We start from the raw sequence: 23662 nt of genomic DNA on the forward strand, positions 1-23662 counted from the left end.
ATATACACATATATATATATACACACATATATATATATATATATATATATATATATATATATATATATATATATATATATATATATATATATATACACATATATATATATATATATATATATATATATATATATATATATATATATATATATATATATATATATATATATATATATATATATATATATATATATATATATATATATATATATATATATATATATATATATATATATATATATATATACACACATATATATATATATATATATATATATATATATATATATATATACACACATATATATATATATATATATATATATATATATATATATATATATATACACACATATATATATATATACATACATATATATATATATATATACATATATATATATATATATATACATATATATACATATATATATATATATATATATATATATATATATATATATATATACACATACATATATACATATATATATATATATATATATATATATATATATATATATATATATAATAGTCCAGAGATGATGATTGTCAATTTCAGACATAAAGTTGCATGCCAGCAGGTGATGTCATTGGAACGATGATGGCAAACGTCGCCCAATGTCGAATCAAGAATTAGTGATATGTGGACCCCGAGCAATAAAACCATCATCACACTTGAACCCATTGAGATCCCATTTTCATTTATGCTGAGGTGTTGGAGTATATGAAGGGGTATTCTCACACGAAAAAATCGGGATCATCGGTTTGGCTGGGGGGTGGGGGCCCAAGGTCAAAGGGCACCCCAAACTATAACTTTTTGAATTACTGTTTCGGAGTGATTTTACTTTATGCGATTCGAAAGATCTCGCTTTTACGAGCATTTGGATACCAAGATCATCCAAATCGGATCACTACAACCTGTGACATGGCCACTGGAAGATTGTGGGTCAACCGGGGGCACCCAAATTTGGGAGGGCCCTAAAATGGGCCCCCAGGTCTGAAAATTGACACATAATGTTTTACCGTGGATACAAACACTTGCACAAAAAAGAGTGAAATCTGAGACGATGTGTCAAAATTTCGCTGAAAAATGTGTACACTTGACATGGAACACCCCTCGAGGGGAAATTTCATCCACATGTTCCCCAAGGCTTGGGGATACCAGGGTGTTCATGAATAATTAATACGTCACATGATATGGCAGCCATATTGGTTTGAACAAAAATCTTGAATAATTCTCTCTTGAACCACTTCATCAATCGATGTGAAACGTCACATTTATGATTTAGTAGTGATGGAGAATATATATCTTAAATTCCAACCTGATCGGACGCATGGTATGGTAACCAGAATTATTTAATAATTTGAATTTGGATTTAGGGATTGAAATCAAACTTGGTACAACTGTGTATAATGATGTATAGTCTGGGATCCAAGGTCCAAAAAGGGCCTTAAAAATTAAGTTACCCGTCACGGAAGGATATACTTTGCAGGCCACTTTTTTTTTGCAAGTTCAGACCCTTAGGGAACAGAATCCAGAGGCCTGCTCTGCCCGAGGAATTGCAAAATTGGAAAGAAATTGCATTTTTTTTTACCACTACTACCCTCAAATCGAAACTCGCCTCTCGTGAAAAAATGAAAAATGCAGAATGATGAAGTTAGGGTAATTTTAATGGAAATAGTACTAAACTTGGCACATTAATAGAACATAACATCCTGAAAATTGCCACTATATTTTGACATAAAATTTCCAAGATGGCCACCATTTTTTCCAAGATAGGACAATATGTTTGACCATGGATATCAATCTTCCATTATACGTTGAGTATTATTCAAATTGTTTCATTGCTTTGTGTTTGTTATAAAACCATTGCATGGTTTACACTATTAGGGAGTGCAATACAATGTATTGGGGCTTGTTTCTAGTGTCAAATCTGTTATCCTCCCAATGTTGACCCGAACGATTTAGCACATATATTAAAAAGGTATTGCGAAGTTTTGAGTTTCTCATATGTCTGTGACCCTCAGATAAATAATTTGGAAATATACATACAGTAAATACGGACCTTATCTTCTAAAATACTTATTTTTTTCTCAATAAAAATACCCATAGTGAAAAGAAAATTCATAGAATATTTGACATGTCAAATGATTAAATTATTTTATTTTATTTAAAAATCATGTACACAACTAATATCAGGCTGGATATTTAAGATAACATTTTCATTGTCTTGTTTAAATAAAGTAATAAAAATATTACAAAATGCATTTTGAAACAATGAATACTCCCTCTCTTCCAAATTGGCATATTAGCAGACGACAACATTGAAGCAGATCTCCACAGCAAAAGGTATGTATGTTGTTATAGTATGCATGAAACCGCATTGGAATGTTGCATAATATATGTGCAAATGACCATGTTATCAATTAAACAAAACATACCCATAATAGTCGGGTGGCTTAGGCAGTGGTATGTGCATTTTGTGTTAAAAGCATGAAACTTGGCACACTTACGCATTGACCCATACCTTAAAAAATTAGATACAGAACCCACTTGCCACGGACCAATTAGAGGCCTGGTTACATGTAAAAGTTTTAGGCGGAATAGCATTTATACATTAAATAATAAGATTAATTAATTTAATATAAAATACTTCTGCCTAAAATATTATGTCAGCTAATTAACTATTCTGAATGCAATATTTAAATAATGCCAAAAACATTAGGATTTTTGGTTACCATGGCAACAGAATTACAAGCATTTTAATAGTCTACTTACCGTCCTTATACAAATATAACCCTCCCATTATTTTTCCTAAGATGCATATTAATAACATATGTGAAAATTAAATTTTTGTTTTAGTCCGTTTGATGATGCTACTAATAATTATTTGTTGACATGCAAGTAGCACAGGAAGTGCACCTGCTGGTAAATAACCAGGTCATCACTGTAGCCACCTTTAAATGACTGTTTGGCGATCAATTTTCAGAAGAAGGTGAGTAATGCTACATTCATATCGCAGATTATATACTTCTGCACTCATAATGATAAAAAATACAATTAAAACATGTCAAGAAACGATATAATGGCAAATGAAACCTATCATCAATTTGGAAATCCCCCACTCAAACTTTTGACCAATGTACTACTTTCTACAAGACATGTTATACCTGTTATATTATATATATATATATATATATATATATATATATATATATATATATATATATATATATATATATATATATATATGTATTGTGAACCTGAGATGAACTATGCCCCAAATCCTAATTTATTTAAATACATATCAAGTCAATGAGATTAATAAAACAAATGGTAAACCTCAACATTCATCGAGTTCTCTAGAATGTCAGTTCGAGTTCGAGTGCATACTTGTTCTTGCTTTCGAAGAAATTGTCTTATTACAAGTGGCTGTACATGTAATGTTTTTGAGATACAAAGATATTCTTGTATTATTCTCGACTGCAACCTATAGTACATATTTGTTTCTTCCACAGATTATCTGGCATGGTGGAGTAGACTGAATAAATCATGGAACCAGAACACACAAGGGAGAAAAGATCCCGATCTGACACAGATTATTCCAGATGTCTAATTTGTCAGCATGTATCAGAAACTGTGCCGCTCCAACATTTAACGCCACTGGGTTATCCAGCACTTCTTAACGCTGTCACTAAACGAATGGATGAAGTAGCTTTTAGATTGGAATGAGACATTCTAGATGAACATAACTTTATGCTACATGAACCAAAAATGCATGCAAAATGTCGTAACAGTTATACAAACCGAAAGACAGTTGAACAGAAAATACGAAATGTTAAGACTACTGTGAACAATTGTGACGAATCAAGCTCTAGTTCCAACACAGCACATATGGGAACAAGGTCAAGTTTTGAGCAACCTATCCGATACAAGCACCAGTGTTTCATTTGTTGGAAATAGCGAGATTAAAAAGGGCGAATGGAAGCTCTTGCTCATCACAGATCTCGAAGGGCATAAACCGATTCAACAGAAAGCAAGAAGCCTTCATGATGAAGGCATGCTGAAGAGATTACATGTTTGATAGTGGTAGCATTGACATAGTTGCAGCAGATTTTCGCTATCACCACTCTTGCATGACAACTTACATGAACAAGAGGATCACTGGCGCAAAACAGCAAGCTGAGAATGATCCAGATAATGATGCATTTGAAAAACTGATTTCTGAGATAGAAGCGCCCCTATTTCTTGAGAATAAGGTATTCTATGTTACAACCCTACGAAATCAGTACAGGACTAAATATGTTCTGGTATCCTCAGTGCCTACATCTTGAGTGGCTGTGATACAGTCAGCTATCCATTCCAAAGAGGAAAGAAGCGGGATTTCAAATGTGCTTTAGACAATCCAGAAAAGCTTCTTCCACTCGCTCAGTATGGCAAACCTGGTGAGAACTTTATCGTTGATGTATCGACTGATGTCATTGAAGCTGCTAGATTCTTCTTTCTGGCCCTCTATACACAATCTGATTTCCTGGGTAGTCTGGATATCCTGCATGCACACATTTTCGCTACCAAAAAATGTGACCTCAGATGCCTGCCTCCTACAGAGGATGCATTTTACCTTCACTTACTACGAAGTCTTCACCAAATGGCTGTGTGTAAGAGTGCTCACATTTCGAAACCAGTACACCCAATAGCAACTGCATTCGGCAGAGAAATCAGGAATGGCAAACTGGTGCCAATAATGATGACAAAGGATCCAAAGCCAAGAGCTGTACAGGAAAAGTTCTGTAAATGCAAGAAGAGCAACTCTCTTCGGAGCTGTCTGTGCGCTCGAGCCAACTCGAAATGTGTTTTTGCTTGCCTTTGCATGGGCGACCCACTGAAATGTGGACGCGTTGAAGCAAACCTCTTGATTCCTGATGAGAACTAAATAATGAACTAGTCAGTGGAATATTCATTTTCATTGATGAGTGCAACATGATACATGTCAAATTGTGCAAGACTTTGTAAAAAGATGTAATTTTACTAAGTGTCATAATGTGAAACTATTTGTATTTATTATATTAGAGATGGTCACAACATAAAAGACACAAAAAGAACTCATGTTGTGCATTTATATCGAATCTGTGGTGAGAACAGACATTCAGTCAGAAATTGACAGCCATTTTGAAAAAAATGGGAGCCATATTGAATTTCTCATTAAATTTAATAGTGTTTCCTTGTCCAACTTTCAAAGGTCGAATAGTACATATATCAAGCAAGTAACACAATTCTGAAAATGTTTCTTTACGGACCAAATTATCGTCAGTCATGCAAAATGGCAGCCATCTTCGAAAGATACAGCCACAATACATTGGGTTTTTTACGCCAAAAAAAAAAAAGAGTAAACCAAGCAATGGTTTCGTAACAAACACAAAACACTTGAATAATTGCAATAATATTCAGAATATAGTGAACATAGATATCTATGGGAAAATATGGCATCCATCTGGGAAAATGGCGGCCATCTTAGAAATATGGCGGCCATTTTGAAAACCTTCAGTCAAATTTATAGTGAATACTTTAAAGGATGTTATGTTCTATTAATGTGCCAAGTTTAGTCCTATTTTAATTAAAATTACCCAAACTTTATCCTTCTGCATTTTTCAATTTTTCACGAGAGGCGATTTTTTTTATTTGAGGGTAGTAGTGGTAAAAAATGCATTTTTTTTTCTATTTTGCAATTCCTCCGGCAGAGCAGGCCTCTGGATTGTGTTTCCTAAGGGTCTGAACTTGCAAAAAAAAGTGGCCTGTAAAGTATATCTTTCCGTGACGGGTCATCTCAAATTGTGGTGCCCTGGATCCCAGACTATGTTGAAGGAGGCATATCTGGTGACATCATGATGTCAAAGAGTGGCCATCTACTTGTTTTTTTTTAAGTGATTTGTCACTATTGAGAGATTGGGACAAAAACGATATATAGCATGATATTTGAAAAAGTTGTTTTGACAGATTATGACAAAACTTGGTGGATGAGTTGGGTAGATAACAAGAAGAAGCTGATTATATTTTGGTTCAAGTCCGGACCCGGGCCCATCAGTGGGATACAAAACGTAAACTGTTCAGCCTGGCGGTGGTTTGTGCTCCTCAAGTTATTAATGAAAAGGAATGTAACGGAATTTGTATCATGGTAAAAGAGTTCTCAACATCGTCATTATCTATCTATAATTCCAGCAATCTCTGTGTGTGTCTGTCTGTATGTCTGTATGCGACCGCCGTTTCTCGACGACCACCAGTCCAATCTGATTGAAATTTGCCAGGAATATTGCTGGGGACCCGCGGATGTGCCTTTTCAAGGTTTGATATTAATCGGATGAGCGGTTCCCAAGTTACGGTCATTTATCTGTCAACCAATGACAAGACACGGTGCTATGACATCACGAATGCCGTCACAATTAATATTTATTTATTTTTGCACGATTGACGTTACAATTCTTCTTCTTCTTCGTTTGGTATGACGTCACAATCGACGCTGGGGACCTGAGTATGTGCCTTTTAAAGGTTTGACATCGTTCTTCATCCGTTTCAGCTGTTTCCCAAGTGTTTACCAAGGTTTAAAAGCTGTTTTTTCCCCAGGTTTGAATTAATTGTTGTGCTTGGTAGACATTTGTGAATACATTTACAGAGAGAGGGGCGAGAGAGGTGGGGCGAGATAGGAGGGGGGAGAGAGGAGGGGGGAGAGAGGGGGCAAGAGAGGAGGGCGAGAGAGGGGGTGAGAGAGAGGGGGCGTCACAATTCAAGAGAGAGGGAGAGAGGGAGAGAGGAGGCGGACGGGAGAGGGGGGATGAGAGTGGGTCGAGAGAGGGGCGAGACTAAGGGGGAGAGAGGGGGTGCAAGAGAGGGGGGAGAGAGGGGGGTGAGAGAGATGGGCGAGAGAGAGGGGCGTCACAATTCTTCTTCTTCGTTTGATATGACGTCATAATTGACGCTGGGTACCTGAGTATGTTTCCCAGGTGTTTCCCAAGTTATGGCCATTTATGATATGGTTTGTCCGATCTAATTGAAACAATGCCCCAATCCAATCGTCATTTACGAGAGCGAAGGAACGAAGCTGCACATATTGGCATGCACATACTGGCACGGACCTATGGGCACGCACCTACATGCCCGCACTGGTTATGATAAAGGAGAGATGTAAACCAATATGCACAAACTTTGCATCCCAGAAAGTAAAAAAAAAAACTTTATTTTTACATACATGAGAGTCAAAAGTACGATCGATTCATTTCGGCAGGTTTAATGATTATAACTGCAAAGTGAAATCTTTATTTTTAATTTTTTTTTTCCAGAGATCCACATAATTGCAAAATTTTAAAGGCAAGTTGGCTAGCTCAAACTTACTTTTTGAGGACAAATGTAAAAATATATAAATAACAACTTAAGGGTATGATTATGCATGAATACATTGTTTTCCATACAAAACACTTGTATTATCAAACAATTTTAGAGAGTATTTTGTCCCACAAGCACGTGCCCATTCACTCAATCATAGTTCAACCCTTAACATATCAAAGCAAAACATCGTCAACACAACACAACAATTGGATAGAGAGCACAGTTCAAAGATCATGGGTTTTGCACCTTTACCAAACACAACTGTCATAAACAAAACGAGTTAATGGCCTTGTTCAATATACCATCAATGGCAATACACTGGTGCAATGGATATTTAATGTCACCTGAAATACTCGTATTCTATGTGTGGTGGTTAAGCTAAATGCAAATATAAAACAAAAACTCATTATTAGAACAGTGGTCCACTTTTGATTTGCTTCTGGTCGTCTCAGTGTGTCAATGCGTTGTTCCCATTTATTGATGAGTCTTCAGAAGAACCAGTGCAGAAACACAAGGCCATACCACAGATCTGCTCTTTCCCATCACATTCTCCTCATTCCTGAACAACAAAGTTGAAATGTTTATTTGAAAGAACGTTATTTCAGCCAAGAAGTGATGAATGGCAATATATGGAGGCAGGATATTCACTGGTATTCACTGATACTATCCTCTGAGCAATTTGTCTGCTCTTTCAATCTATGTGGTGTAGTTTTATCTATCTGTTCAGGAAAAAAATATATTCAATGAATGTCAAGCAGTTGGCTTTGGCAACATGTTTGTCATTGAGGATATCTTATGGTTAAGACTCTAAATATTCAGCAAATTATTTAGAACTTCGTCTTGTCTCAGCACACACTGTTCCGCATCGAAGCTCACCACATCAAGATGTATGGTCCGAGGCTGTGATTTTTCATGGTGCCGAGTGTCTGGAACAACATCCTCAACAACAGCGTGGCAGTCTTCACAGTGCCAGCCCTGCAAGCACACGGTATAGGTCAGACACCATGCACCAATTTACCTTGAGCAACAAACATCAAAACCTAAAACATATCTTCCAGTATGCCATAGGTCATTCATTTTCCGAATACCTGTTGTCCTCCAAGACAGGTGCATGAACACAGGTCACCACGGTACATTTTCTGCCATTGCTCACCAGCTTCATACATGTGCCCTTCATCATAGCAGCTTGCATGGTCTGTAGAAGGTTGAAACGTCAAACGGTGGTTGTTTGTTGGATGTGTCATAGTAATATGGCTCATAAATTGTATTCCTGCGCATCGTGGTGTGCCATACATACGTGCTTCACATTTGTATTCACCGATGCCCCGGCCTAGACAGATACAGCTTTGCATCTGGCCATTTTCAGCTGGCCGGTCCCATTTATCACCTTCATTGTAGTTTTTCCCATTGTCATGGCACCAACCTGGAAAAATGAAGCATAAAATCGAGTTCCAGGCATTTGTAAATGCCCTTAGAGTATATTATATATAATAGAAAGATAATGCTTTTTAATATCTGTGTGAGACAAAGTTGGGTCATGCATTCTGGGTAAAGCAATCACCAAAGACAGTGTGAAAGAGTCAAAAGTGAAAGTAATGATGCCTGTTCAATTTTGCAAGACCATTCATGCAATGCACTGCTTTGCATGATAAGGTGTTGCAAGGAGGAGGAGGAGGAGGAGGAGGTGGGGTGGGGGGGGGGGGTTGTTGGGTGCTTTTTTGCTTGCACTTTCAGCCAACTTGTGACAAAGTGCAATGGCACATAGATGCAAAAACGACACAGCAGATGATTGCAGAAAAGTGTGGTAATAGTTGTACTGTCGATTGATAGGGCCTTCCTTTGATGCTGAGTGGAAGGAGGAAAAAGTGCTCGATTGATAGGGTCTTCCTTTGGTACTGCATGGCATGAAGAACAAAGTAAGTAAATAGAAAGAGGACACTTTAGGGGCTCTTTTCCAGAACTCACGTGAAGAGTCACAGCGATAGTGCCCATGGCCATAACCAAGACACCTGCAATAAAGCAACAAGCCCCGATGGGAAAGCCGCTCCCAATCCTGTCCCACAGCATAGTAAGTATGTGTAATAGTGTCGAGACAGAAGTCCTCTTCCACTGCTGTCAGCAGAGCGTGGCTGCCAGCTGGGAGGACAAAAGTGAAAGCAAGTTAATTAACATTATTCTCACCTGGTGTTAGCTTAACGGTTAAGGTGGCTGGCTTAAAAGATTTGAGTCTGAATATATAGGTCACGGGTCACTTAGAGGACTGTGGTCGCCAATATTTCGACGGCGTGGGGTAGGGTTAATTGCTTAATTTCAATATACCTAAATACCCACGTCGTCCAACTACCGGGGAAACCACACCCTTGGCCGACTTTGTCCGAATCGAGTCGTTATCACCGACTCGAATCCTGTGTAACCGAGCGGAAGTTACCAAAGCCGCGCTGGACCAAATTAACAATCCACGGCACGAATGGCCCTCCCAATTCGCAACACGCACCATGCTAGGCCAATGGAGGAAAGCACAGAAAATGAGCTGGAACATTTAACAGGGGTTTATTTATAAAGAATTAATCGGGCAGGAGAACACAGAGCAGAGTTATCACGAATAAAAGGCAGGCAATGTACAAGCAAAGGAAAGCACTTAGACAATTCTTCTTATCAGACGGGGCCTATGGACACACACACACACACACACACACACACACACACACACACACACACACACACACACACACACACACACACACACACACACACACACACACACACACACACACACACACACACAAAAGAAATGGACCTCATGGGTCTATTTTCGGTAGAGCCGGGTACCTTCCCGCCTCATGTGGTTTCACCCGACCCGCACTTGTGGAGCTCGGAGTCCATGGATGGGAACGGGGATCCCAGCTCGAGCGCCCCAGCGCAAAACACCACGGTGAGACTCGAACCCACGACCCATACCAAGCCACAGTCGCCACCAAGACCGCAATTGCGACGATCCTGCAGAACGCAATCGCCATGATCCTCCAGAACGCACCCGCCACGATCCTGGAGAATGCACCCTTGTCTCTCCAACACTCCCAGACAACCACTCTACCCTTCTTTTTGGTGGGAGGGGTCTCTTCTCCTCCCACTCGCCTCCTGATTGGATGAGGGGTTGTCGGGCGACTCGTGGCCGCCTCTCATTGGTCGGGCCGAACACTCCATCTGGCTAAGGCGGAGCCAGCCTGAGGTGATAGCTTCCCTGGGGTGGTCTGATGGGAGGGACAATGACCACTTTCCCACTGTGCGTGTCTGAGAACCCAAACGGAACAGCCAGGGGAGCACCCTATTCTCCAACACCCTCGCAGTGGGGAGGGGCGATCTCAGGTCGGCTGTCGGGCCGGCCGCCATTGATTGGACGAGCTCACGTTGGGCGGAGGGACCCTCACCCCTGTACATGACACGATGCATATGGGCGATGGTGGCGATGGTGTTGTTATTGTTGTAGTTGCAGATGAGGATGTAAAAGATGTAATAAACCTACTATACAATAAGTCGTAGCCACATGTAATTCCCATTAGACAGAAGGAGGAATTCTAACTGTACACATACTTATTGAAATAACTGAGCTACGGGGACTGCTGTCTGTCTGTGTGCAATGGCTTCCAGATTCGTAACAATATGACCAAATGTTCATCAAGCACCTGAAAATATTATGATGAAAATGACTTGGGGATCAAAGAGGTGTGAATTATGCATCAGTTATACCTTAATGAGTGTTTGCTAATTATAAACCCTGATTAACGTCAACCAGAATTGGAAGTCGAGTTTGCATCACTGTCATCTATACCCTATCTGTCTCTTCTCCCCATCTTCCATCTGTGTGATTCTAAAAATCACCGCCATTGTCCTTTGATCGCATTTCAACATGGCATGACCATGTGCAAGTTCAAGCCTCTCAAGGGCGTAGCCAGAGGTCCAAAAGCGATGAGGCGAAAAGAGGTGAACTTGGTTGATGTGACGGTGCGCGTAGCACAGCGTTGCGAGCGCCAACGGCATGAAGCTACTACGGCGAGGGGTCTGGGGGCCGCTCAAGGCCCCCAGAAGCCAATGCATTTTTGATTCCCAGAAACATATTCTTGGCTAATTTCATTGCTCAAAATTTAAAAATGTTAATGTTCATTTCAACCACATTAATCATGAAAATGTATATATCCATACAGTCAAACAGTAAATTTTGTTTGTGTAAAAACATTTTATCCCCCATGGTAAACCCATCCCACACCCTCACCACGCCTGACCCCACATATTCTGTCATCATTCAATCGCAATGTTCCTCATCATCCTTATGATGGTTGAAGGCTAGTGCCACTCTTCTGTGCAGACTGGCATCCCAAGCCTTGAGGATGCGCAAGGTGTCCAGCTCCTGAAGCAGAGGGTGGTGCCTGTGGATGTTGGCTAGTGCTATGCTATTCAGCCGTTCTTCCCCCATGCTGGCTCGACACCATGTCTTCAGTCGGCGCAGTGCACTGAAAGAACGCTCACAAGAACAGGAACCCACTGGAAGAGTTAGCAGCAAGGACAATATGGTATAGATGTTTGGATAGAAGTCTCTATCTGTGGCATTGATGACATCCACAAGACTCATTTCCTTAACTGAATGGTGTCTCTGTTTCCACCTCTTCACATAAAATAACAAGATCACTAAAATTGAGTGGCATTTCAACCGATAACTGACTAAGTAACAAAGTGTTACCAATTTGTGACATATAATAATGGTAATAATAAGGAGCACTGCCGGGTAGCTTTGATATTTTACTCCCCAGGGAGCCCAGATGGCCAGAGGGCTCAGGCCAGATCATATTTCAAGAAATGAGCGATGAGGCAACTGCCTCATCTGCCTCAGCCTGGCTACGCCCTAGCCTCTCACATGGGTTTTTACAAGTGGCATGTCAGTGCATGCTATTTTGGCTCTGTGAAAGTGCATACGCCAGACCAACACAGCAGAGAGAGAGAGAGAGAGAGTGTGTGTGTGTGTGTGTGTGTGTGTGTGTGTGTGTGTGTGTGTGTGTGTGTGTGTGTGTGTGTGTGTGTGTGTGTGTGTGTGTGTGTGGGGGGGGGGGATAAAACATATAAAAGGCAGTGACATACCCACACAAGCCACCCAGCCTGAGGAACCACACACACGGTCATGCACTGCTGGACAGACAGCCTGGGACAGCAGTCACATTCAGTCGGCCTGGGACAGCCAAAGATAGTGCAGATCAGATGTGCGCCGATTGAGCACAGCTGGGATGCCTGGCACAACATAACCATGGACAGCCAGTGGCGGAGAGCCTCCCCAGAGCCATGGAGACCCAAGGACGGGACTGGACCTGGCAAGGGGTCCGAAGCTGTGCCTGTGTTTTGGAGTCTCCAATCCAGCCTGCACCACACTTCCACGCACGCGCTGCACTTTTGTCATTCTCCCATGCGTCTTGTGTTCCGAACTGAGTCTGCCCATGATGGGATTATCGTTATGGATAGCACCGAGTTGTTACCGTCCTGTTAAACATGGTTATCTCTCTATTTTTAACTGCCACTTTTGCTTCTTGTCCCCCCAATCACCATGACTTATTAAATCTGTTGTTTAATAAATGTGTTCTGAGCCATTATCCTCAAGTGTAATCAAATTCCCCGTTGAACCATACATCGGACTGAAACAGCCACGTGGTGAAATTGGTGAAAACACAACACACCATCAGCGCATTCGCCATGCGTGTGCAGCACGCTTTTGTTTCACATCTTGGGTGTTCACCTCCGGCAGTCTCATGTCACCCGCTTGGAAGGCCAAGTCCGTTACAACATGTCAGATCCAACACAACCATTTACAAAAAGAAAGGCGTTTTTACATGAAATGTGCTTGGATATTTGACGTTTTATTAAATTGGCTTTAGACACCAGGTCGGTACATTGGACATTTAGAGGATTTGCGAAAATTTATTTTCTATTCTTAAAAGCGGAGAGGATTTTATATATTTTGCTTAGGAAAGCATTCTTCAAAGAGTTGCTGCAAAATAGTGAGATACACGCCAACGTGGTTTGATCGATAGCAACAGTAAAGAGAGCCATGCGCACCTGGAGTCTTCAGGACTTCCTCATGGATTCGATACCGGGCACCGCCTTTGATGGCTTCCACCACCACACTATACTGTAAACCTTTGACAAGTCCAGTTAGTGTGGCACTAGTTGTTTTAGCAGGGAAGCGCAGCTGGGGATGAATGAGGAAAAACAATGAACAACATATAAATTATAATTTTAAGTATTAACACGTTTCACATAAACATTGCACCAGCAGATAGCCTGAAAACAAAAAGTAAACGAAATTGCTTTACCAAAAATCGAATTCATTTTTTGGAGAAAAAATTAAAAAAAGACCAAAATAACTGGACAAAACACGCACCTCCAAAGAGCTGCCGATACCACTGAGAGGGAAACATGACACAATGTATTCTGTTGCATCAGGAAGTGTCGACCAGCTGATAGTCGGTGGTTTTAGAGTCGCTTCTGCACCCGGAGCCCACACAACTTGCTGTGGTGTGCTCTGAAAAGCGCCGGTGTGGACAGCTTGATGAGGATTAACAGCAGCGTCTCTTGCTGGTGTGTTGATGTTGCCATAGCGTGGGGCAGCCATCTCTCGTATTTGGAAACGCGGATTATGTTTCATTTGATAGTGCCCGGGAGATGGTGGAGCGAGCGATGGCAACAGATGAAACTGTTCAATTTGCCCAATGTGCGGTACTTTCGCAGAAAAGCGGTTGGGCTGCCTACGTGGTTGGTACCTTCGATCTGACCCAATTGCAACATTCAAATCTCCACGGGTATCATCTCCATCTTGATGGCGATCATGTGTAGGGAAGTGTATTGGAACGTCAAGACGTGGAAAGCTGGAGTGTGATGACCCAGTGCGGTGGTTACCCAGAGAATGGAAATTAAATGGAGACACTATAAGGTTGGGTTGTGGTGTGGAGGGAATGCAGGAGGGGCAAATAAAGAAGGGAGGGCAAGCAAGGTGGAACATTGATCGCATACATCATCAGCTTGTGAATGTGATCAATGACAAGCAGCACATTTGAAGGTGAGGATGTAGGTTTAGGTCCACAATGATGCATATCTCGGAGGAACAATGCATTTACGAGTGGGATCGGAAGGAAAAAAAGAAAACGACAATTAAACAGATTCACTAGAATAAGACAGTCTGAGGATGCAGAAATTATGCTTAAAGAAGGAAGATGATCTATAATTGCTAAGCAGCAATGTTCATTGGGAAACCAGTTCATCAGCACTCGTTTCCAAATAAAATCCTGAAAAGCGAGCAACTGAAGCGGGTGACTGAAGCGTGAGCAGGAAGCAGCTATGGCCAAGGAGTTGAGGTTACATAGGGCCAGATGATGTTTTAAAAACAGTAACAGCATGGAAGGGCAAGTTAAAGTGGGTTCAGGTTGTTGTCGTCCAAAATATTGCTGTTAAAAAAACAAAATAAATAAATGCATCAACAACTTATTTACCTGTGCTGTATGCACCAACAAGTGGCAGACTCTTGAGGTTGTTCTTGATGGCAAAAATGCTGATGGTGTATTTGGTGTTTTGTTCCAAGTCTGGGGCACAACAACAAAACCAACTGTGAAAAAAACAGTTTTGGCAGTGAAACACACCTGCCCTTCATCCTCGGGCATTTTAGTTGATTGATGATTTAAGATGCTGCATTGATACTTACTATGAAGAGTTATCTGATTTTCAAAAGGCCCAGGGGAAGGAGACAGACGCTGACGATGCCTACGTGGTGATGAGTAAAAGACACGGTAACCAGTGATGTGTGCCAGTGGAGGTTTCCAACTCAAGCTGATGGTCCTTGTTGTGGCCGATTCTAACTGTAGATCTGTTGGAGCATCAATGGCTGTGAAAGAAATGGAGCATATGGTTAGAGTAAGCTGTGAACAAAGAGGTGAACCACCATCCAGCCATTCGTGGTAAACTGCCAAAGGGTAGGTCTGTGCTGTTGAATCAGCTTCCTGGGAAGGATCACACTGGGTAGTTTACCATTGCCTTCCCAGAGCTAGTTAGAGCAAGAATTGAGAATTTGGCCAGAGTCGATGAATTTAACGGCAATTAAGCACTCATTGATACAACACCCTGCCCCTGCCTGTGAAACACACGAGTGACACTTTTAAAGTCAGGCTGATAAACAAACCCAAATGAGACAGCTCAAAGTTGAGTGCGCTACTTTACTATCTGCCAGGCCTACACAGGTTGTAAGTAGGTACACAGAGCTTGTGGCTGTTTTTAACAACAATGTACGATCTTGCAGATTTTTAGGAGCCATTAATTTATTGCCTTCACCACCGAAGGTGGATGGAGGTTATGTATTCACCTCTGTCTGTCTGTCTGTCTGTCTGTCTCTTTCTCTGTTTGTGAGCAGGATATCTCAAACAGTTATGCACGGATTTGGATGAAACTTGGTGGAAAGGTTGGGTGTGTGACAGGGACGAATGGATCAGATGTTGGGGAAGATCCGGATCCGGATACTGGAATTTTTAAAGTCATTCTTCACCATTGAGGGATAGGACCGAAAACGATGTATAGCACGATATCCCAAAAAGTTGTGAATGGGTTATGACAAAACTCGGTGTATGAGTTGGTTAGGTCACAAGAACTAGCCGATTAGATTTTGGTTAAGGTCCGGATGCAGATCTCGCCTATCAGTGGGATACAAAATGTGAAGTGTTCAGCTTGGTGGAGGTATGCGCTCTACCGAGTGCAGTTCTAGTTTTGTGTGCAAAGGGTTGGGGTTAAATTGACAAATTGAAGTTGAGAAAAAGAATAGAACAAGCAAAGACAAGAAAAAGAAAGTTTTCAGAAGAGAAGGAATCAAGAAAAGGAGACATGAGAATATGGGAGAGAGGGAAAAGGGGGAATGATAAATCATAAGGGCCAGGGGATTAAAACTCCACCATGGCTTGCATATGTAAAAAGTAGATGATCACTTAGGAATGGGTTTTCAACTGGCAGCATTAATGCCATCGGTGGTACTTTGTGTGTTCTATGTTGGTAGAATGCAAAATATTCCAAACAGAATAAAATAAAAAGAATTTTAAAAGTATTTATTACAATTTTCATGTGATACTTCCCTCAAAAAAGTTTGAAGGTAATACCTACACAGTCAAATTTCTACTTCTATCTGACATTGTACAAATGCACCGTAAGTGCTGCGCGACTAAAATAGTTATTAATAAATTTATTATTTCAAATGCAGGTATATTTCCAAGAAATCGATGGAGTATGCCCAGTCTGCAGCTGGATTTTGAGGCCAGAGACCAGCTGACCAGACTCGGTGGTGTAATGGTTCGAGCGTCTGTTCTGAGTCTGGGAGGTCGGTGGTTCAAACCTCGACAAAGTCACACCAAAGACTTCAAAAATGGTGTGTGCCACTTCCTTGTTTGACACACAGCAATTACAAAGGATAAAGCTTGGACAATCAACCATAAGTTGGCAATCTGATTTGTTCCAGGTTTTTGCATCATGAGCAGTTTCATGCTCTGCTGGAAGAAATCGAAGCAAACTATTCTGATATTCCTTATTTCAGCCATGTCGGATGTCCGAATCGAGGAGCTGTTTTGCAGCGATTTGTTGATCCTTTGAGAATTGCAGGTTGTCAATCATTTGGACATTTGGTTATTGAAAGATAAACTCAAATATCCAATTGTATTTGCTTCTAAGTTTTCACTTATTTTTCAAAATGTAGACAGCATTGTAACATGTGCACGGTAAATGTTACAATAAAAAAAAAAAATGCAATTCTTCACGAAATCGATGTTAAAACAAAAGACAAAGCTACTCTGGCCGATCAGCATCCTGTCGGCAGGGAGAGAGCGGAGCTCCGCTCACACCTCAGCCCTTCCCTTGCGAAGGTGAATTATTTATCGCAAATCAAGCCAGAATGGAAATGAATATATAAAGGGTCCACAGTCACCACATGGCAATACTGAGCAGGCACAAGGGAAGGTATTTTGAGTGGGGGTGCTGAGGTGCTGTCTATTTTAGCGATGGTGTTGGAGTCGTCGTGAACCCCAACCCCGTAGCAAGATCTCCATATCTGTGATCACTAAAAACTAACAAACACTTTTTTTAACTTATATTTTCTTCCCCAAAGCAAAATTATTAATTATATCGTTTTAATAAATTTATATATATATATATATTTAATATTAAAAAATGACTTTTTTTGCAGTCAGGAGGTGCTGTGCTCCTCCTGCCCGCAGCTAAGGGGTGCTGCAGCGCCCTCAGCACCCCCTTCCCGAGCGCCTGACACCGAGTCGCTGTACGACATGTAATTATTGCACAATCCTGTACGACTACAAACAAGGAATTGAGACCATTTGGCCCATCCTACCAGCTTACTCCCGTGTTATTTTTTTTGCTCCAGCTTTAAACATCAATCTTCTTGATGTTTTACTTAAGTCTAAATCACCAGATGTTGATCAGGTGACCTAACTTGTTATAATATCATTACAAGTTTAATGCTTCTCGTTGTTAAATCCATAAACAATTTCCTTTCAAATTCATGAAAATAAAACATTTTGTTGTTCTTGTTGTTATTGCTTTATTTGCCTTTTGCTGGTGTAGATATAATCAGCGTATCGGCCACATAGTCACTTTTGCACATTTTGCATTTCGAATTTATATTTTAAAAGAATACTGTCACTGCAACATTTGTGTCTAAATAGAATGAAAAACACTGACGAAGGTGTGTTATAACTCACCGGTCTTTGCTATCACCTCAGCAGGAGGGCTCTTGGCCGACCCCACTATAGAATACACCTTGATGATGTAATCCGTTCCTGGCTCCAAACCTGCAACGCAGTCAACATTGTCACTTCAGCTTTGTTGTTTTATTTGGCTTCTTTCACCATGTCTTCTAAATCACTTTTCTTTGTCAATGCAATCGCTCTCACAAATGCAGGAAACTACATTGTTAGAACTAATTTAACTGCTTTTTGGAAGATACTAACAAGCATCATGTCCAAAAACATGGGTGATATGAAATTAGACCATATATAATTTCAGGATGCGGTGGGGGAAGTACCCCAATTCTCTCTTTGTATTCTTAATCAAATTAGATTCTCAATTTTATAGACCAGTCTCTCTCCAGGGTGGACTGGTGTATACAATTGATAATATAATTATTTTCATGGTATTGGCTGCAGAACAATCATATAGAGATGTCGAGGTCTGTATCTTGAGTAAGCTCATCCCTAATACGCGAAGCCTATGCAACTGTTTAGCCAACAGAGCCTTAAAAAAAAAAAAATCATAATAATCATTAAAAAAAAAGTAGATATATTGCTGCTTGGTGGGAGTGGGGTCATTGATCATGACCACCTGAACCTAGGACATGACATAGGCTGCTGTTGGTATCTCCAACCAGATTGATGGTATCGCTCCTTTTAGTACACTAGAAACACCTGCTCCCTGTGGGAGCGACCAGGGGGGTTGGGGTCATGTGTATGTGCACATCAACATGGTTGAGTTACATTTGTATGCAAAGTACTTTTCACCTAATTATACATTTTCACACTCGCTTACCCCATTATGTTTTGGATTCAGCCATGTTATTATCCATATTATGAATATTATTATTATTATTAATACTATTGTTATTAATATTATTACATATTTTGTAATAATGTTAATATTATTATGATGCCATTATCATTGGATGGAATACATTAATTTTGGAAGAAAATTTACTTCTGGAAACTGTGCGGGTGGACAAGCGACTTTAAGCCTATACATACAGGTATACGTCCATTTTTTTCCAAATTTTCTTCAGGAGAGTATTAAACAATGTTAGCGACCATGAGGAATGGATTTATGCATCGAATAAACGTCACAATTTGGTCGTAAGGGCGTCGGGGGCAATATCATACGTCACACTTGAAGCTATGGCCAGGAGAAGTCACACATGAGGCCCCAATATATAAGTTATAAAGAATCCCTCAACAGTCCACATGTAATCTGATGATCAGAAAATTCAGGACAGGCAATGCGATGCATCATTCATGAGTGAAGACTCATGTAAGCACCGTTCAGAGTGAAAGATCACTGCGGCCTTGCTAGCAGTTTACCTAGAGGCCGATAAAGTCGAGACGGCTCAGGTCTGTTGGTCTGTATGGGACGCAATAAGCATAGAACGGCTCAAGGATGTCGGGTTTCCTTCAAATTTAATTCAGTTTAGTGTTAAGCAGCAGTATAGCGACTTTTGAAAAAATAATTACACTTTGGACAGAATTGACTGAATAGGTTGCGGTTATTATGATTTTTGCTTCCAGGAAGTATGCCCCACGAAACACCATGATAAGCTATTTATACACCTTAACATAGAGTTTATCTGAGACAGAAAACCCCCTTGCGGTGGGCGGTGGCAGAAAGGAAGTCGCTACAACCTCCGTCGTGTGACCTTTACTCTCCCTGTCAAGTTTGGTTGAGATTAGATAAGTAACAACCGAATGTGTCGTGCTCAGACAGACAGACACCAAATTGTGTATTTTCGTGTGATAATTCCTGAAAATTGCGGAGCGCGCTCACTTACAGGAGCCCCGAGGCCCATGCAACTGTGTTCATATGTGACCATATACAAATGGCGTACACATCGAGACATTCCCAAAGCTGGAAGGTTAGCCAGTCCATAAGGACGGGATCTTTGTTCATAGTTTTAAACAGGAAATACATTAAAATTGATAACATTTGTTCTTAAAAAATTTGAGGCGATAGGAGGTAGAAATGCAGCGTATTAGCAATGAGGCAGTCAGACAACGGGCGGATAGAACAAGCACGGAAGAACAGGAATAAAAGGAGAGGAGAGGGAAGGAAACATAATAATTTGCAAGTAACAGGGGGAGTGTTAACACTTTAGGGAGTGTTAATGGGGGTAAAGAGGTTGTGGGTAGGGATGGAAGTTGAGATGAGATGGTGATCTACTGTGACCTTTAAGCCCAGATGGAGGGAAGTTTAGGACTGAACTGACTCAGGAAGCCAGGTCAGTAAGCAAGAAAAAATAGAAACAAAGGTGTGAAGGTGAGCAGTAAACCTGGAGTTTTGAAGTAAAACAAGCAAGGGGTTACGAGAAGTAAATATTTCCTTGAAGGGCAACAGAAGGTCAGAGGGCTGAAAGAGCAAAGGGACAAGATTAAATCTGAGGGCACTTTAGTTACTTTTACACATATTACATCCCCCCACACATTATGATACTGTCAGATCTTTAACATCCACCAATTCTGATGCACCACACTCTGTTGCAGAGCGTCAGTGCTGCCGAAGCTGTTTCTTTGCAAGGGTTATCCTGGGTGGTTTGCCGTTGACTTCCCAGCAGTAGTGAGAGCAGGAATTTGGATTTTGGCCATGGTGTCGGCGATAGCTCGCCTACGTTCCACAAAGGGCACCGTCAGATATCTAACATCCACCAACTCATACTGGCAGATGGGACACCCAGTTTAATCTCAATCCGAGGGATGGCACACACATTGATGAATCACCCTGCCTGTGAAACACTGGATAACAATTTATAGAAGGGCTGAGATTCGAATCCAGGCTAGACCGCTACCTCGAGGTCAGGTGAGTGTGCATGCTTCTAGGTCATCCTGCCAGCTTATTCAGGCAATAGTGGGTTCTATAAAGGGAAGAAGGACTACATTCAGGCCATAGTGGGTTCTAAAAAGGATAACATGTTAATGTCCACACATTAATTTAAAGAGCACAGCGAATAAAAATCACACTGACAAAATCTTGGGAATTGGAGACTTCAGCCAATTAACCGCCGAGCCACCCAAGGTGCTAAAGCCTGCTAATTACCCATTATGCGGATTCGCAACAACTTGTATGGGTATGAAGTGGTGCCATAGCTGGAATAGTGAGCACAAGTATAGTTGTAGTCAAACTTACCCTCGATGGTATACAAGCGAGAATCTGGTCCGGTCGTTTTCTCCATCAAGCCTAGTCCCATGGTAGGTTTGGCTGTGATGAGAAAGCTGATCGAGGGATTCTTTCGTGCATGCCAAGAAATCTTGATGGAGTTATCCGTGACATTCATTACTTTCAGCTTTCTTGGTGGTTGGATATCTGCAAAAAGGAAGTCCAATTGTAGGTGTTCAAAGATGATGATAGTGCCTGTTTAGAGCTACTTCATGAAAGCATTTATATTTGGTTATCCAAAGTTGTTTTGTGTGTTTTCAGGGACTTCAACATGTTGACAAGATAACGTGTATTTTTGGTGGTTCGTGATTGCAGTAACAGGGGTGGGTGGGGGTAGAGAAAGGTAGTACAGCGAATAAATATAGTCAGATGTTTGAATTAAAGCAACAATGAGATAATGTTTTCAGTGAAACAAAACCCATTCGTTTTTATGGGACACAAAACTGAAATAGAATTCAAATTCAACTTACATTTATACCCTTTCTTGGCTGTTCAGGGTTCACCAACAGATATTCCCACACTTACCTCCCCAATTTCTAATTACTCAAGCCCTGTACACAACCTCCAACAAAATCAGCCTTCAAATAGCGAAGAAAACTGTACGGGTACACACCAGATTTCGTCCGAATACGTCAACAACTTTTTGAGATATCCTGTTCACAGACAAACAAGCAAACAGATAGACAGGGGTGAAACCATAACCTCTGTCCACCTTCGGTGGCGGAGGCAATGAGGGATAACAATAAAAAACAACAAAATGAACAATAACAGCAGCAGCATTTTTAGCATCATTAAATATAGTGAAACCATTAACATGTGAGGCTTTTGTCTGTCAGCAAATGAAACACTCACTGTCCATTGTTGATATGACATCCTCCACAGGCTCACTGCTCTGCTCACCCTTTAGTGCGTACACAAGGACATTGTACTTTGTTGAAGCCTGCGAACAAGTGTGTCATGCTACTGTTATTCCTCCAGCTCAACACTTCAGATTAGAATTGCTTTTCACCAGTTGTGACATCACGAGCATATATCTTTGCATCTCCATTTGAACAGTCAAATACATTGCATAAGCAAAGGAGAGAAAGACCATCAAGTCCATAAATAGACCTTGAGCCGAGCAATTGTAAGCCTTCAGTCTAGTGTCTAATTTTTTTCTTCGGGCCAATTATTCTCTTTTGGGTAATTCCTGGACAATATGGACAATTCTTCTTTTCTCATAGCCGGATGACTGATCACAAATATGGATTTTGTTCTGGGTTGTATCTCTGGATATGCCATGCCTTTCAGAATGTGGGACATGATGCTATACATGCCGGGCTCTTTGCTTATATAATTCAAGGCTTTCTTCATTCCTTACTTGCTAAATTCCTTGATGTGCACAAAGCCTGCAACTGTTGAAGGCATCCTCTCATTCAAACCTTTGGGCCTTCCCATCAGCCATGATCATTATCGGGGCAGACCATATTTCCAAGATGGCTTCCAATGCCTGCCGATGATTGGGCATCCTTGATCACGCAAGGTCTTCATTCACAGCTTGATGGAGTACGGCTCTCCCGTTTGGGCTGGTGATTCCAATGGTCTTGAAAGTCTTGGTTTCCACGGCATCAAGCTGAAAACTGATTTGAGGCAGGGGAGCCAGCCCAAAGGGGAGGGCAGTACTCCATTAAGCTGTGAATGAAGGCCTTTTCGGTGGATAGGAGTTCAAGTGTGCCAAGGAAGGACTTTGTATGATTGAGGATGCCCAGTCAGTGACTGGCTTTGGATGTCAAGTTTGAAAAAAATGTGATTAATGGTCTCTCCAATTCTCTGAAAAAAACAAAAAATCCTCTTCATAATTCTGCAACTCATTCTACAATCCATGAAAGAGTTACTCCTTTCACTGATTGATCGGAAGTGGTTGAGCAATAAAACATTAAATTTAATCGGGAAACTTGTATCCCAACCAAGTCTCTCTGTTAGGGCGAACAAGTAAAATCATCTATCAAACCTCTGTGTTTTATCATCAGCCATGATGGTTCCAAAGTAAAGCACGTTGGCCAGCGAGCTTCCGCAGTTACATGCAGATTGGACATCACCTGCCATGGTAAATCCTTCATAAGTAATGCCAAACGCCACGCTATCTACAGAGCACATACGGTATATGCATTTTAGTGAAGAATTATTAGACTTTTTGGGACATTGCTCTCTCAACTAACTTTTGAATTCTGGATAACGTGGCTACTAGAACTGCACTCATGCTGACACAATTTTCATGTTGTATACCCGTTTTCTTTTTCTCAGACTACACCACAC

At 40.8% G+C, this 23662-nt stretch overlaps 1 protein-coding gene across 5 annotated transcripts in view; it reads right to left on the reverse strand.

Moving 5' to 3' along the window:
- Window positions 1-7211: 7211 nt before the first annotated feature.
- LOC147031599 (uncharacterized) overlaps window positions 7212-23662 on the reverse strand; it is a 595949-nt gene continuing 579498 nt past the window's right edge. For all 5 annotated transcript variants that reach the window (XM_085865857.1, XM_085865848.1, XM_085865859.1 and 2 more), the window contains 12 exons: window positions 22220-22307; window positions 21338-21514; window positions 18160-18249; window positions 15117-15296; window positions 14908-14997; window positions 13803-14344; window positions 13478-13610; window positions 9347-9517; window positions 8679-8804; window positions 8470-8576; window positions 8258-8356; window positions 7212-7940 (listed from right to left, as the gene is read on the reverse strand). In XM_085865857.1, coding sequence (XP_085721983.1) covers window positions 7935-7940; window positions 8258-8356; window positions 8470-8576; window positions 8679-8804; window positions 9347-9517; window positions 13478-13610; window positions 13803-14344; window positions 14908-14997; window positions 15117-15296; window positions 18160-18249; window positions 21338-21514; window positions 22220-22307 — 1809 coding nt within the window. In that variant the 3' untranslated portion in view covers window positions 7212-7934. The remainder of the gene's footprint in view (window positions 7941-8257; window positions 8357-8469; window positions 8577-8678; window positions 8805-9346; window positions 9518-13477; window positions 13611-13802; window positions 14345-14907; window positions 14998-15116; window positions 15297-18159; window positions 18250-21337; window positions 21515-22219; window positions 22308-23662) is intronic.

This window comes from Eptatretus burgeri, chromosome 2 (assembly GCF_056783735.1).
Source record: "Eptatretus burgeri isolate ZD-2024b chromosome 2, Ebu_testis_v1, whole genome shotgun sequence".
Lineage (NCBI taxonomy): Eukaryota > Metazoa > Chordata > Myxini > Myxiniformes > Myxinidae > Eptatretus > Eptatretus burgeri.